Source organism: Manis pentadactyla, chromosome Y, assembly GCF_030020395.1.
Source record: "Manis pentadactyla isolate mManPen7 chromosome Y, mManPen7.hap1, whole genome shotgun sequence".
Taxonomy (NCBI): Eukaryota; Metazoa; Chordata; class Mammalia; order Pholidota; family Manidae; genus Manis; species Manis pentadactyla.
The window spans coordinates 33,211,036-33,223,544 of NC_080039.1; the positions used below are offsets into that span (position 1 = coordinate 33,211,036).

General features: G+C 44.7%; 1 protein-coding gene across 9 annotated transcripts in view; it reads right to left on the reverse strand.

The window, feature by feature from the left end:
• The window catches only part of LOC130678838 (steryl-sulfatase-like), a 469,951-nt gene that overhangs the window by 319,015 nt on the left and 138,427 nt on the right, over positions 1-12,509 (reverse strand). For 4 of the 9 annotated variants that reach the window (XM_057496243.1, XM_057496242.1, XM_057496234.1 and 1 more), the window contains one exon: positions 8,578-11,591. The exons of the other annotated variants lie outside the window; for them this stretch is intronic. In XM_057496243.1, the coding sequence (XP_057352226.1) occupies positions 11,218-11,591 (374 nt within the window). In that variant the 3' untranslated portion in view covers positions 8,578-11,217. Of the gene's footprint in view, positions 1-8,577; positions 11,592-12,509 lie in introns of those variants that run through there. 9 annotated transcript variants of the gene reach the window in all.

Below are 12,509 nucleotides of genomic sequence, written 5' to 3' on the forward strand. Positions count from 1 at the left end.
GATTTGTACAGTGGTTTGAAGTCTGGGGATGAGGTCATGGATGGTTCAATAATAGTCTTTCTACTTTTGTGTTCACTTGAAATTCTCCATGAATCATTGAAAAAAACATGATTAGCAATCTGCAATTCACTTTTTCTATTTTGTCTTTGCATATAGAAGAGCATAGAGGAGACTGGATTTTAAAATTTAGGTTTTCATCCGTGCCTCACTCACCAAGCATGATTTCATTATTTTATGCTAAGTTTTCATTCCAAATTGTTGAGGTTTCAATAGGCAGGTTGAAAACATTTCCCTTTCAACATAAGCACAATGCAGTTTCCATGCAAACTGTAAGCAAATGACCTTTACGAATATCACAGTTGATGTAAAAACGCACGGAGTCTGCTATAGGAGCCCAGGTCATAGCTTAGGGCTTGATGACAATGTCTTGCTTTTGTAACATCTAAGGTATTGGCAGCTAAAATGGACCACAAAGTAATCAGAGAACCAATTTCCATGCTGGAAAGAACTCTCTATTTCTCTGCCAATGTAAGAGAAAATCTAGGGCAATGTGATGAACTCTCTACATTGGCAAATCCGTATTTTACAGTTCAGGAAAATATTTTGAATGGGAAAATGGTTTGGAGTACCATCTCAGTTTGCATTTCTCCTTACAAACTACAATTAGAACAGTAGGAGAGACGTATCAAAATGGGTCTTAATATGGCACTATGGAAAACACTTTCTAGTTGGGCGATCCTCTCTTATTAGAGTAATGAAAATGCTTATATAAAATAATTGTGTTTAATCACCATGATGCCTGAAAAATTCAGTTACCACTGTCTTCCCTATCCTCCCTTCGCAGGCCCCGGAATTCCTTACATTATGGAAATGGATGATTTTATCTTGAAACTAAATTCTCAGAATTACTAATTTAGGGTAACATTAATTTGCTGGGTCGGATTGTTTTCCTTCCATATCGTACAAATTTCTGTGGTTTTATTGCACAAAGGAGGAGTTTGAAGCCTAGCCAAGGATGTAAACCTAGCTGGAGAGGGCTAGCTCTCTGCCATTATTGAATGTTTCAAAAAGATGGGCGACACTAGACACCTACGGCTTTCATGGAGTAGGCATTAACATAGCTTCTTGCGCTGCAGCAAAAAAAACATTCTTTCATTGTCACTACTTTTTACAAAGGGCAGCATGCCATCTTGCTCTTCTGGATGTAGCTCGTGGCCAGATCTCATTGAAAGATAATCTAACAGCATCGTCCTTTCTTAGAATATATTGCTTCATCTTCAGAAAGGATTTCTTATATTTCTAGAGAACATCCGTAGAGCGGAGACATGCAGAGACCATCTTTTGTAGAGAAATATGTGTTTTCAAAGCATGGTCAGTCATGAGCTGACACTGTAGGCTGCACATTTTAGACACAGGAGGCAGTGAGGGGTGAGGTCTGAAATTCTGGCTCTTGTGGCTGCCCTGGAGCTGAAGAGCCGTCTGGACAGAAGCATTCATCAAGCGGATTCTTGTGCATCATCTAAGATCACAGAACATGGACAATTCCTGGGTAATTGGATGGCAAGTTACATCGCGACCTGCAGTGCATCATCTTTTAAGAGAATGGTACCACAAACAGAAGAGGAGAGGAATACGGCGTGCTTCCTCTCTCCTTTCTCTTCACTTCCACCCCTTTTCCCATGGCGATGCATAGCTCACCGTCTTCTAATTGTCATCACTGTGGAGTTTAAGCAGCTACACACAAGAGGACCCACTTACAGTCCCGGAAAATCTTTAGCATTGCTGGGATGGAAATCACACAATACGGCTAACTCAGCTCGCCCTTTCAAATGCTGTCATGGAAAAGAAGAACACTATATAATTTTTTTTAGCACTGGGAGTCACTAAACATGACTGGGCTGAACAAAAAAGGGGCAAACAATTCAAACGATAAAAGGTCAAAAGACAGTTTGGCTACATTCAAAGTGCTAATAGCAGGATGCACATAAACCATTCTTGTGGCTCCTATGTATTCTTTTTACTTTAAATATATTGTCAAGAAAATTTAACATACAATTAAAAACAGGGTGAAACATTTTAAAAACCATTTAAAATGGCATGAAAATATAGGGTTGTGGGGTGGTTGTTCCAGCAAAGGGATATAAACTTGTATAAAGGTTGCTACATTTCCATGTGACTTAAGTAGTTATCCAATGAAGAGGTATTTTCTTCCTTAACACCCACACAGGCTGCATATATTTCTGAAGATGCGGTCAACCGAAATATTAATTATTGTTCGTTTCTTTGTTTTTTATTTGTTTTTGTTTTTACCCCAGCCCAAAGCCATCCTCACTCATCTTTCCCCCCAAACAATCTAAAATATCTTTCTAAGCCTGATTAAGGCTCAGGTATTCCAGTATCCAAAATGTCCCCAGGATTCCACAGAACAGATTCTCCAAGGAAGAAAAATCAGTGATTAATTAGTTTATAGAATGTAACCATTCCTTTATCAAACTAGGGTGGTAACAGGTGTTTGTTTTTCCAAGATGAACGTGCTGTTGCTTCAGGGACAATGTGCAAATCTCAGTCACTTGAGCAACAGAGAATTCTTTCATGGTCACCCTGTATGCTTATCATGGGCTATCTGGGGCCCTGTCTGCCACCATCTTCAACCTGACAGCAGCCTTGGGGGGTAGGGAGCACCCTCCATCTGGGATAGAGAGAAAGGCACTGGGGGATTTTTATCCTCACAACTGACGCTTAAGCTCTGAAGCAACAGGTGACATTTATTCTCATAGCTCTCAAGAGGCCCAAATAATAGTCTTACTGTGTGCCCAGACAGTGGGGCAAGCTGGAAACCTTTAGCAAATGCCGTGGATCACGTGGCTGCATCCGAAGAAACAGATAAACACAAAACCGTGTGCCCTCTTTCTCTGACTGCAATAAACCAACTTCTCTATTAATTTGAACTCTATTTTCAGGGTCAGTACACTCAGATTGCTTCTTTTGGTCTGAAAATGTCTCAAGGCTAGCTGCCAGCTCATAGATTCAACGCATGGGGTTGAATTCACCCGGCATCCCCATGTTCTTTGCTAGGCAAATCAAGATAGTAAGTGCTATCAACAACTTCTATCTCCATCTATTTATATAGTGTCACAATCTAACCGATGCTGCTACATACGGTGGGACAGGCTGTGCACCGTACAGATTTATGAAGCACTCTTCCGACTGCGGTGTGTTCATATCACCTCTGGGGTTGTGCAGTAGACAGCATGTGCGGTCTTATACAGAGATATGCATGTCTATCCATTTACTTTTTTTTAAACCAAGAGATCGCCACCTAACTCTAAGCATAAGGCAGCCTATGTATGCCCTGTTTTCTGTACTTATAACAGGACAATCATAACATCCACCTGCTAGATGTTCAGTGAGGATTAACTAGATTGACCCAAAGAGCACTTGGAAACAGCTCTGAGTTAATGATTCTAACCAAAAATCATCTCAGATTCGAGCCTAGCACATCAGCGCATGGCCCCTGGGACTGATTTCCTGTCCACCCTCAGCAGAATGGGATTTGTTGCAGAAGCTCACTTTATCTCCGCTGCGGGTGTGATAGTTGGGACTGGGTCTCCTGATACAAGCCCTAATGGAAGGCCTGTTGGTGCCTCTTTCTCTTAGCCGTTGCCAAAGCCATGCATTTCCCTCGTCTGATAAAAGGCCATGCCTGTCCTTTTCTGAATTACTTGAAACTCCGACTTCTGCCAACCTTTTCACATGGCACTTGTCACCTTCAACCCGAGAAGCACTAAACAACACCGCTTTCAAACCTTGCTGCAGACGTCCTCAGAGTTTAACAAGAAAATGACGCATTACGAGGACATTTCCAACAGTGACTTTTAAAGAAACATGCAGGCAAGCAAGAAGCTCATGAATTAATTAGCCACATTAAACATGAGTTACGTGGTATTTCAGAGGTCGCTGGAAGAAGTTGGCTGAAAAACATTACATTGCCTTTTGATTTATTTCCAAAACTAAAAAATCTCATCAACAAAACACTCACTGGAGTCCTTTATGTATGCACAAGAATATTTTCGAAGGGCATTGAAAAGGTTATGCATGTATAGGGAATTCAAAGGATAATTTATAAAAAATACATTCATTGGGAAATTTGGCCATTAAAATCCACATCCTTCTTCAATAGAGGTAACACATTTTGATATTTGCTATCATATAATCAGTGAAGCAAAATGTAACATCCCAGGTTGAAAAAAGAACCTCAGTCTTTAAGTAATCCTCAGGGTGTGTTGGTATAAAGTATCCAGGGTTCCTTCTCGGCCAAACTACAGGCACACAGCCACTTACCCTCAATTCTGGGCCACTGTCAATAGGGGGTCATCTTGACCCTATTTTTGTCTTTAATTTTACCTGATTCCCATTTTCACACAGTTGACAGTCATTAAAGAATGCATGTACTACATTGCCTTTACCCATTCACCCCTCAGTGGGCACTTAAGGGGTTGCCATGTCTTGGCCTTTGTGAATAATGCAGCAGTGAACATGGCTAGGCTAATCTTTCTTCAAGATCCTGATTTCCATTATTTTGTAGAAGTACCCAGAAGCATGACGGCTGGATCACAGGGCAGTTCTACCTTTAATCCTTTAAGGAGCCTCCATACTATGTGCCTTTGTGGCTGTACTACTTTGCATTCCCACCGATGGTAAATGAGGGGTCTAATTTCTCCACATCCTCACCAATCCATGTTGCCCTTTTCTGTTTTCTGATAATAGCCACCCTTCATCTTAGAAATGAAGGAAATCCTGCAACACGTCACAAGGGTGAACCTCAGGGATGTTATGCTACGTGAAATAAGTGAGTCAGGGAAGGACAGACACTGCATGATCCCACTCACTGAAGGAGTCAAAAATAGTCAAACTCATGGAAGCAGACAACAGAATGCTGGTTTTCAGGGATTGGCGGGGGGGAAGGGAAATGAATGGGGAGCCGTTCAATGGGTGTAGAGTGTCACTTACAGAAGATGAATAAATTCTAGAGGTCTAGTGCACAGCATCGTGCCTATATTTAGGAATATCGCTCTGCACACCTAAAGACATGTGAAGAGGACAGATCTTGTTAAGTGTTCTTATTCTAATAGAATTTTAAAAACATACGTAGACACAAAAGAATTAATTTTTGTGTTAGTTAGGAAAGTTGATGTCGGTCCTCCACCATAGCATTTGACCTTGTGAAATATTAGTCCTTCACGATCACTGTTGGCATACCTCGAAGCCATCGCCAGTCCACTTCCAGACCACCGCGAGAAAGCAGACAGAGCCATAAAGTGAGGCCAATGACTCTTGGGGCCTCCTAGGCCATGTAAGAGTTATGTTTATACTATACCAGAGTCTGTGAGGTGTGCAATAGCATCATGTCCAAAATAACAATGTACAGACCTTAATTTAAAGATACTTTATTGCTAAAAAGCACTAACCATCCTCTGAACTTTCAGTGAGTCATAATCTTTCTGCTGAGGGAGGATCTTGCTTCCAAGGTGATGGCTACTGGCTGATCAGGGTGATTGCCACTGAAGGCGGGGGTGGCCGTGGCAGTTTCTTACAAAAAGACAGTGACACTGGCTGCATCTTCCTCTCACTGATTTCTCTGTAGAAGGCGATGGTATTTGATGGCATTTTGCACACAGGACTTCTTTCAAAATTAGAGTCCAGCCGCTGCTTTGTTAACTAAGTGTATGGAATATTCCAAATCGTTTATTGTCATGTCAACAGTCTTCACAGCATCTTCACCAGGAGCAGATTCCATCTCAAGAAACCACTTTCTTTGCTCACCAAAAGTCAGCTCCTTGTCTGTTCAAGTTTTAACAACAGATTGCAGCAATTCAGTCAAACTGCTAGGCTCACTTTTTTAGCTTCCATTTTTAATTCTAGTTCTCTTGCTTCTCCTACCATTTCTACAATTGAATCTCCCCCACTGAAGCCCTGAACCCCTCAAGGTCATCTGTGAGGACTGGAACCAACTTCTTCCAAACCCTGTTCATGTGAGTTTGCTGACCTCTTTCCATGAATCGCAAATGTTCTTGATGGCACCTAGAATGGAGGACCCTTTCCAGAAGGTTTTCAGTGGGTTCTGCCCAGATTCATCAGAGGAATCACTATCTTTGGAAGCTAGAGCCTTATGAAATGTCTTTCTTCAGGAAGTCTTAAAATTTGAAATGACTCCTTGCTGCTTGGGCTGCAGAATGGATGCTGTGTTAGCAGGCATGAAAACAGCACGACTCTTGTTGTGCATCCCTATCTGAGCTCTTGGGTGACCAGGACAGTCAAAGAGCAGTAATATTTTGAAAGGAATCTTGTTCTATGCAGTAGGTCTCAGCAGTGGGCTTAAAACATTCAGCAAACCATGTTGCAAACAGCTGTGCTGTCACCCAGGCTTTGTCGCTCCATTTAGAGAGCACAGCCAGAGTACATGCAGCATCTGTCCCAAGGGCCTGGCGATTTCCAGGATGGTCAGTGAGCCCTGGCTTCAACTGAAAGTCACCAGCTGCATTAGCCCCTCACAAGAGAGGCAGCCTGTGCTTAGAAACTTTGAAGCCAGGCATTGGCTTCTCCTCTCTAGCTATGCGAGTCCTAGATGGCATCTTCTTCCAACAGAAGGCTGCTTCCTTTACACTGAACCCCTGCTGTGTGGTGTAGCCACTTCATTCATTAGCTGGACCTCCTGGGTAACTGGCGGCAGCTTCTCCATCAGCACCTGCGGATTCCCCTGCCCTTTCATGTCACGGGGACGCCGTCTTTCCTTACACCTCACGAACCAGCCTCTGCCAGCTGCCAACTCGTCTTCAGCAGCACCCTCACCTCCCTCGGCCTTCAAAGAGTTTAAGCAATTTAGGGTCATGCTCGGGGTTTACGCTTTGTCCTAAGGGAATGTGGTGGCCGGTTTGATCTTCCATCCACACCACTCAGACTGTCTCCATATTGGCAGTACGGCTGTTTCACTTTCTGATAACTTCTGTGTTCAGCCAAACAGCACTTTGCATTTCAGTAACTTTATCTTTGCATTCGTAACTGGGCTGTTTGGTGCAAGAAGCCTAGATTTTGGCTCATCTTGTTTTTGAACACTCCTTTGTCTCTAAGTATTGTTTTTAGCTTTGGATTTGTACTGAGAGAGTCCTCCTCTCTTGAACACTTAGAGGCCGCTACATGATATGAATTGGCCTCATTTCAATATTGTTGTGTCTCAGGGAATAGGGAGGCCCAAGGAGAGGCAGACGGGGAACAGCCGGTCAGCGGAGCAGTCAGAACCCACACATCACTTATGGGTTAAGTTCACCATCTTACACAAGGGTATGGTTCACAGCACCCCAAAACAATAACAATAGTAACATCAAAGCTCACTGTTTGAAATACTGCGAGAAGGATCAAAATGTGACACAGACGCACAAAGTGAGCAAATGCTGTTTGCTCACAGACCCGCTCAATGCAGGGTTGCCACACACCTTCATCTGCAAAAAAACACAGCGTCTGCCAAGTGCACTAAAATGAGGAATGCCTGGATTTGGGGCCCATGAAACAAAGACGTGGTGTGCGGTGATGTTCACTAGAAGCAGCTCCAGCAATGTGGACGTGTGATTCTTGGGGTAGGAAAACTGAGGACGGCCGGGGCGCTAGCGTGGCATACTCACAAGGCCCACGGCAGGTTGCAGGTGCCCTGGAGGAAGCCCAGATAACACATCACACTCTCTGAGGGCTAAAGAGGAGGTAACGAGTCTTAGCTTTTAGCTCACTTGCAAGCCACACAGCAGCCCCTGTGAATCAGTGTCTTCTGCCCACGCGCACCTGTCCCTGTCATGTGTGGTCCGCCCGCCTTCCCATGCACACGTTGGACCTTTAATCTGGAATGGCTGAGTCCCACAGGGCCCCATCCGAATCCCAGGGCTAATGCTCTTTCCTTCTCCTTACTGCTTCAGACGTTTATTCTGACCCTGCTTCGGTTTTCCTCAGCAACCCAGTCCCAAGTCAGAGAAGAGAGGACAATGGCTTGTATCAAAATTTAGACCCTTCAAACATCTCTGTTGCAAATACCTGTCAGGCAAAGCCGCTGCTTGCCCTGGGTTTGGGGCCAATTGAGACATCCACGAATGAAGGAAAAACATAGTCAATGTGCTTGAAGATCAACATGTGTCATATAAGAGCATTAAGACATATTAAAACACACTACATTTATGTTGTAAGGCTATGCTGGTGCCCATGTGCCTACACTCTTCAATCTCAGATGTTCATTTTCTTTCCTTCTTCTGATTTTAAAGGAAATGAAGATATTGTTTTGCTAGTCCTCACAAAGGCAGTGTGTACGATGGATAATTTGGTTTGCCCTGCCCTCAAATCACGAAGGTCAGGGGCTCTGCTATTTCGTGTCCGTCTCTGCACCTATTATGCCCTTCCTTGAGCTTTAGGGACTCCGTAAAGATTTATTGAAATGAAACTTGTATTCCCACAGTTTAATATTGTGCCAGAAATGTAGTAAACACTCCACACACTTGCTGAATTGAGTCACACGAGAAAGCATGACACTAGAGCACAGCATTTATTCACGGGCAAGGAAAATTTTATTTTAACTTTGCATTTATGTTACAATAAGGTGCAGAGGCACCGTTACTAGATGCACCTCCTTTACAGGTTGCATTTTCAGACGTGGACCAAATACTTTCCCTGCCTCTCTTCTCCACTGTATGCCCTTCAGGGCAAACTAAAATTTGTTTCCTTTCTTGAACCCTTAATTGCCTCGGTATGTAGGCTGTGGTTTTGCATCCCAGGCAGCGTTAGTGACCTTGTAAAATTACGCTTGTCTGCATGTTACTCTTTGCTTAGTTTCTCACATATATGAAATACAAGGAATATAAAGATTTCTTTTTTTAAAGCATTTGCTTAATGCTTCAGAACCCACCAAGATTTGGACATGCAACTCGAGAGGTAATGTCAACGGGGTGGTTTGGAAGTAAGTAGCCATGGACAGCTTTGTAAAAATAAAAACAAAACAAGGTTGTAAAGAAGACTTTTAGGTCTCTCCCGAGCAAAAGACCTCCAATGTCCTGTTGTCCATTCCAAGCAAAACTTTCAGATGGTAAATGGTTGGAAATCTAACATAATTATGGTTATTCCAAACAAACCTGATTTTTGAATACACAGTGATGATCTAAGCTACTGAGGCAAATATTGCAAAGCCCATTTTATCTCCAGAGGTAAATGTGTCCTTCATTTGCTGTTAGCATACAGCTTAAACAATTCTATCCCTAAATACGGATTCACATAATCTATAAAAGTGCTTCAAGTTATTCACTTGTGCAACACACATTCCCATACCACAAAGTGCTGTGGGAAAGTTCATGTGCTCTGTGTATGTGGACTTGGGGTAAACAGGATCATCTTAAAACACAAGTTCCTAATAGTGGCCTCAAACAGTTTTTGCACAGTAACATTAGCCATCATCCTAACATGTTGTTAACTCACAAACGCTCCTTAATCGCATTTCCTCACACAGGATGACAGACGTCAGCTGCCTTTGCAATGAGAAATCCACATTCAAGTTAAGAATCCTGTCTTGTTTTCTGACTTTCAACCATCCCCAGGAACACAAAGAAAAAATCCACTTTTATTATTTTAGGAAAAAGAAAAGAGAGGTGGAAATCTGAACTAGCAGATCTTAAGAGGAAGTGGGAAGGGCTGTTGTATCTTGGAAATTCTTCAGTGGGGGACAAATAAAGGAAGTTACAGCCCACTGCCAGAACACCTGGGATGGGGCACGTCTTCTCTCCAAACGCCACGCGCGTCTGGGATTCCCATTTGCCCGCTCTCTCGTGGAACTGAGCAAATGCTGGGTGAACAGGATGCTCAGTCGGGTTTCTGAGAGATGAACAGCTGGGCACAAGAATGGAAGCTCCTGTGGGCTGGTCAGGGATGGTGACCCTGTGATGCTGGTGGGGACTGCATTGCGTTTTCCGGACTGGCAGAAAGCTATTTCACAAGGCTGAGTTCTCTCCTCAGGAGGGACACCGGGTGCAGGCTGGAACGCTTAGTCCTGCTGTGCCCCTATCTGCCAATTTCCTATGTGACCCCATTACGCCTTGTCCCTTAATTGCTGAGATTGGGGAGATGGAATTATAAAAAAAAAAACCTGTACATCTCACTGTGGACTGGAGGCACAGATATTTCCTGGCCACAGGACAAGACCACAACACAACAGAAGGACTTGTATTGAGTGCTGTCTTCCATCATTAAATGCTGCAAGAACTAAAGATGTCATGGTCGCGGTGTGGACCGTGGACTGCTGCTTGTGACCCCACATGATCATGCACTTGCCATTGCAATACTTCTGAATTATCGTGGAAGGAGTTTGTGGAGCTATAGCCTTTTAGTTCTGAATTTCCATTCACCAAAGAAACATCAGGACGCAAATGTAATATCACAAACTAGGGGGTGGAAGTCAGCCGGGAGGGGTGTGTCCTGAGATCACTGGAGGGCCTGACAGATTCCGTGAAATACCTGCAGCCTCTATTGGCTCAGAAACACACCTGTGAGCTTCTACTGTTTTCAGTCAGCGATAAGCTTTTAGTTGCACATTCTAGATACCTCACCCTTGTCCAGGAAAGAAAGAGGCTGTGCATATATAAAAACATGTCATATAGAGTATTTAATATGTGTTCTAAATAATGCTGGGAATTACCTTCATGTGACCAGACTGGACCTTCGCATCATCTGGTGTTGGTATGAAAGGGACAGTTGCATATGTTAAGATTTACTGAACACTTTTTCAATGTTATTCTCTTTATTACTATTGCACTAGGTGGGGGATGGGGGTCATGGCAGCCAGGGTGCCACACACGGTCATGGAATAAATGACACATTGCCCCATTCCTCACACACATTTCCTCAGGGGTGACCAGGAGAGCTGTGCACCTTCCTACTGTCTGGGCTGCTGTTGGCCATGCTCATTCTGACCCCCCCAGTCGCATTTACAGGAAAGCCATGGGCTTCGGCCACATGCCCTCCCTAGGCGGCAAGTCCTGACTCCTTCCCGTGGGGTAGCTGTCCCGCGGGGGGCCCTCCGTGGAGGCTTCAGGTGAGGAGACAGGGAATCAATGCGTCCGTGGTGCTGGCCTGGCTGGCCATGCATGGAGGGGCGCCCAGCCGGGGGGGGGGTGTAGGGAGGAGGTGGGCGCACGCTGGCTAAAGCGTCTCTCTTTCGTCGTGGGCTTCCCGGTCGCACTGGCAGGGCAGGCCCGAGGAGGAGCAGCACATCTGGAGCCAGGGCTTCCAGAGGATATTCCCTACCGACAGCTGGTTGGGGACCGCCTGCAGGGCCCGGCTGTGGAGGTCCGCAGCCTGTTGCATCGTGGCCACGATCTCCCGGAACCGCGGCTCGGTCCTCGGGCTTAAGGGGTTCCTCTCTCGGGGGTCTTTGGAAATATCAAAGAGCAAAGGCGGGTCGTGGTGAGTGATGTACTGCCCATAACAGAAACACAGTTGGGTGGAAAAGCATCCGTTGGCCCCCTCGGGGGTGAACTTGGGGGTGAAGAAAAAGGCTTTCCAGATGGACGAGCCTGCGGTTCATAAGAACAGAAGATGGAGTCACGTGCAAAGGACCAGGACAGTCACCACAAATGGCACATGCACAGACACGGCGCTGCGAGGAAATTCTTCACTTAATTACGGGTGAAATGCATGTACTTCCCATGCTTGCGGCTCCGCCATAGCTTAAACCACCGAGCATCCCTGCATAGCTGCCAAGAAAGCACACGCTGACAGGCGCTACGATGCCAGCTCACGGTGTCACCATGGCCCTTATGCAGAATCAGTCTCTCTCCCCACCGCCTCCCTCCCAAGCGCCCACTGCTCTCTGCCTCCTGTTTCCTTTTCCCCTAACTCCTTAATGCGATGCTCTGCTGGGAGGAGAGGAAAACGCCTATTGGTTGTCGGAGCCCAGAACGCCAATGAGACGGTCATTTTAGTGTGATAGACTTTCAGCTGGAGAAGCAGAGCGGGCACTCAATACATATACACCGACAAGACAGGTCATCACCTTTCACCTCTGCCCCCTCTTGTGCTCCCACTTTAACATTTTAAACATGTCTGCATCTCTGCTTAGAATAAAGTAAGAGAAGAGGTTGGCTGAGTGGTAATAAGTACAGGAGAGGTGAATAACTTGCACACATACAAAATGCACACACGCACAAATAGAGCCATCGGGAACAATGCAAAACACACAAAGACCACAGTTTTTCATTTCCTCGGTTTTGAGAAAATCCAGACATACGAAGTCAAGAATTAAATGAGTGTGGGAGGAGAGGACAGAAGGGGGCTGCAAAGGGTTAACAGACGATCTTTAGGGGCCAACGAAATGTTCTCATAGGAAGCGTTGCTTCACTAGAGCTGCAGAACTCTATACATTTACTAAAAATGATTGCATATGAATGTCACGCTCTCTATGTCACACCTTAATAAAGCTGTTCAGACTTCCA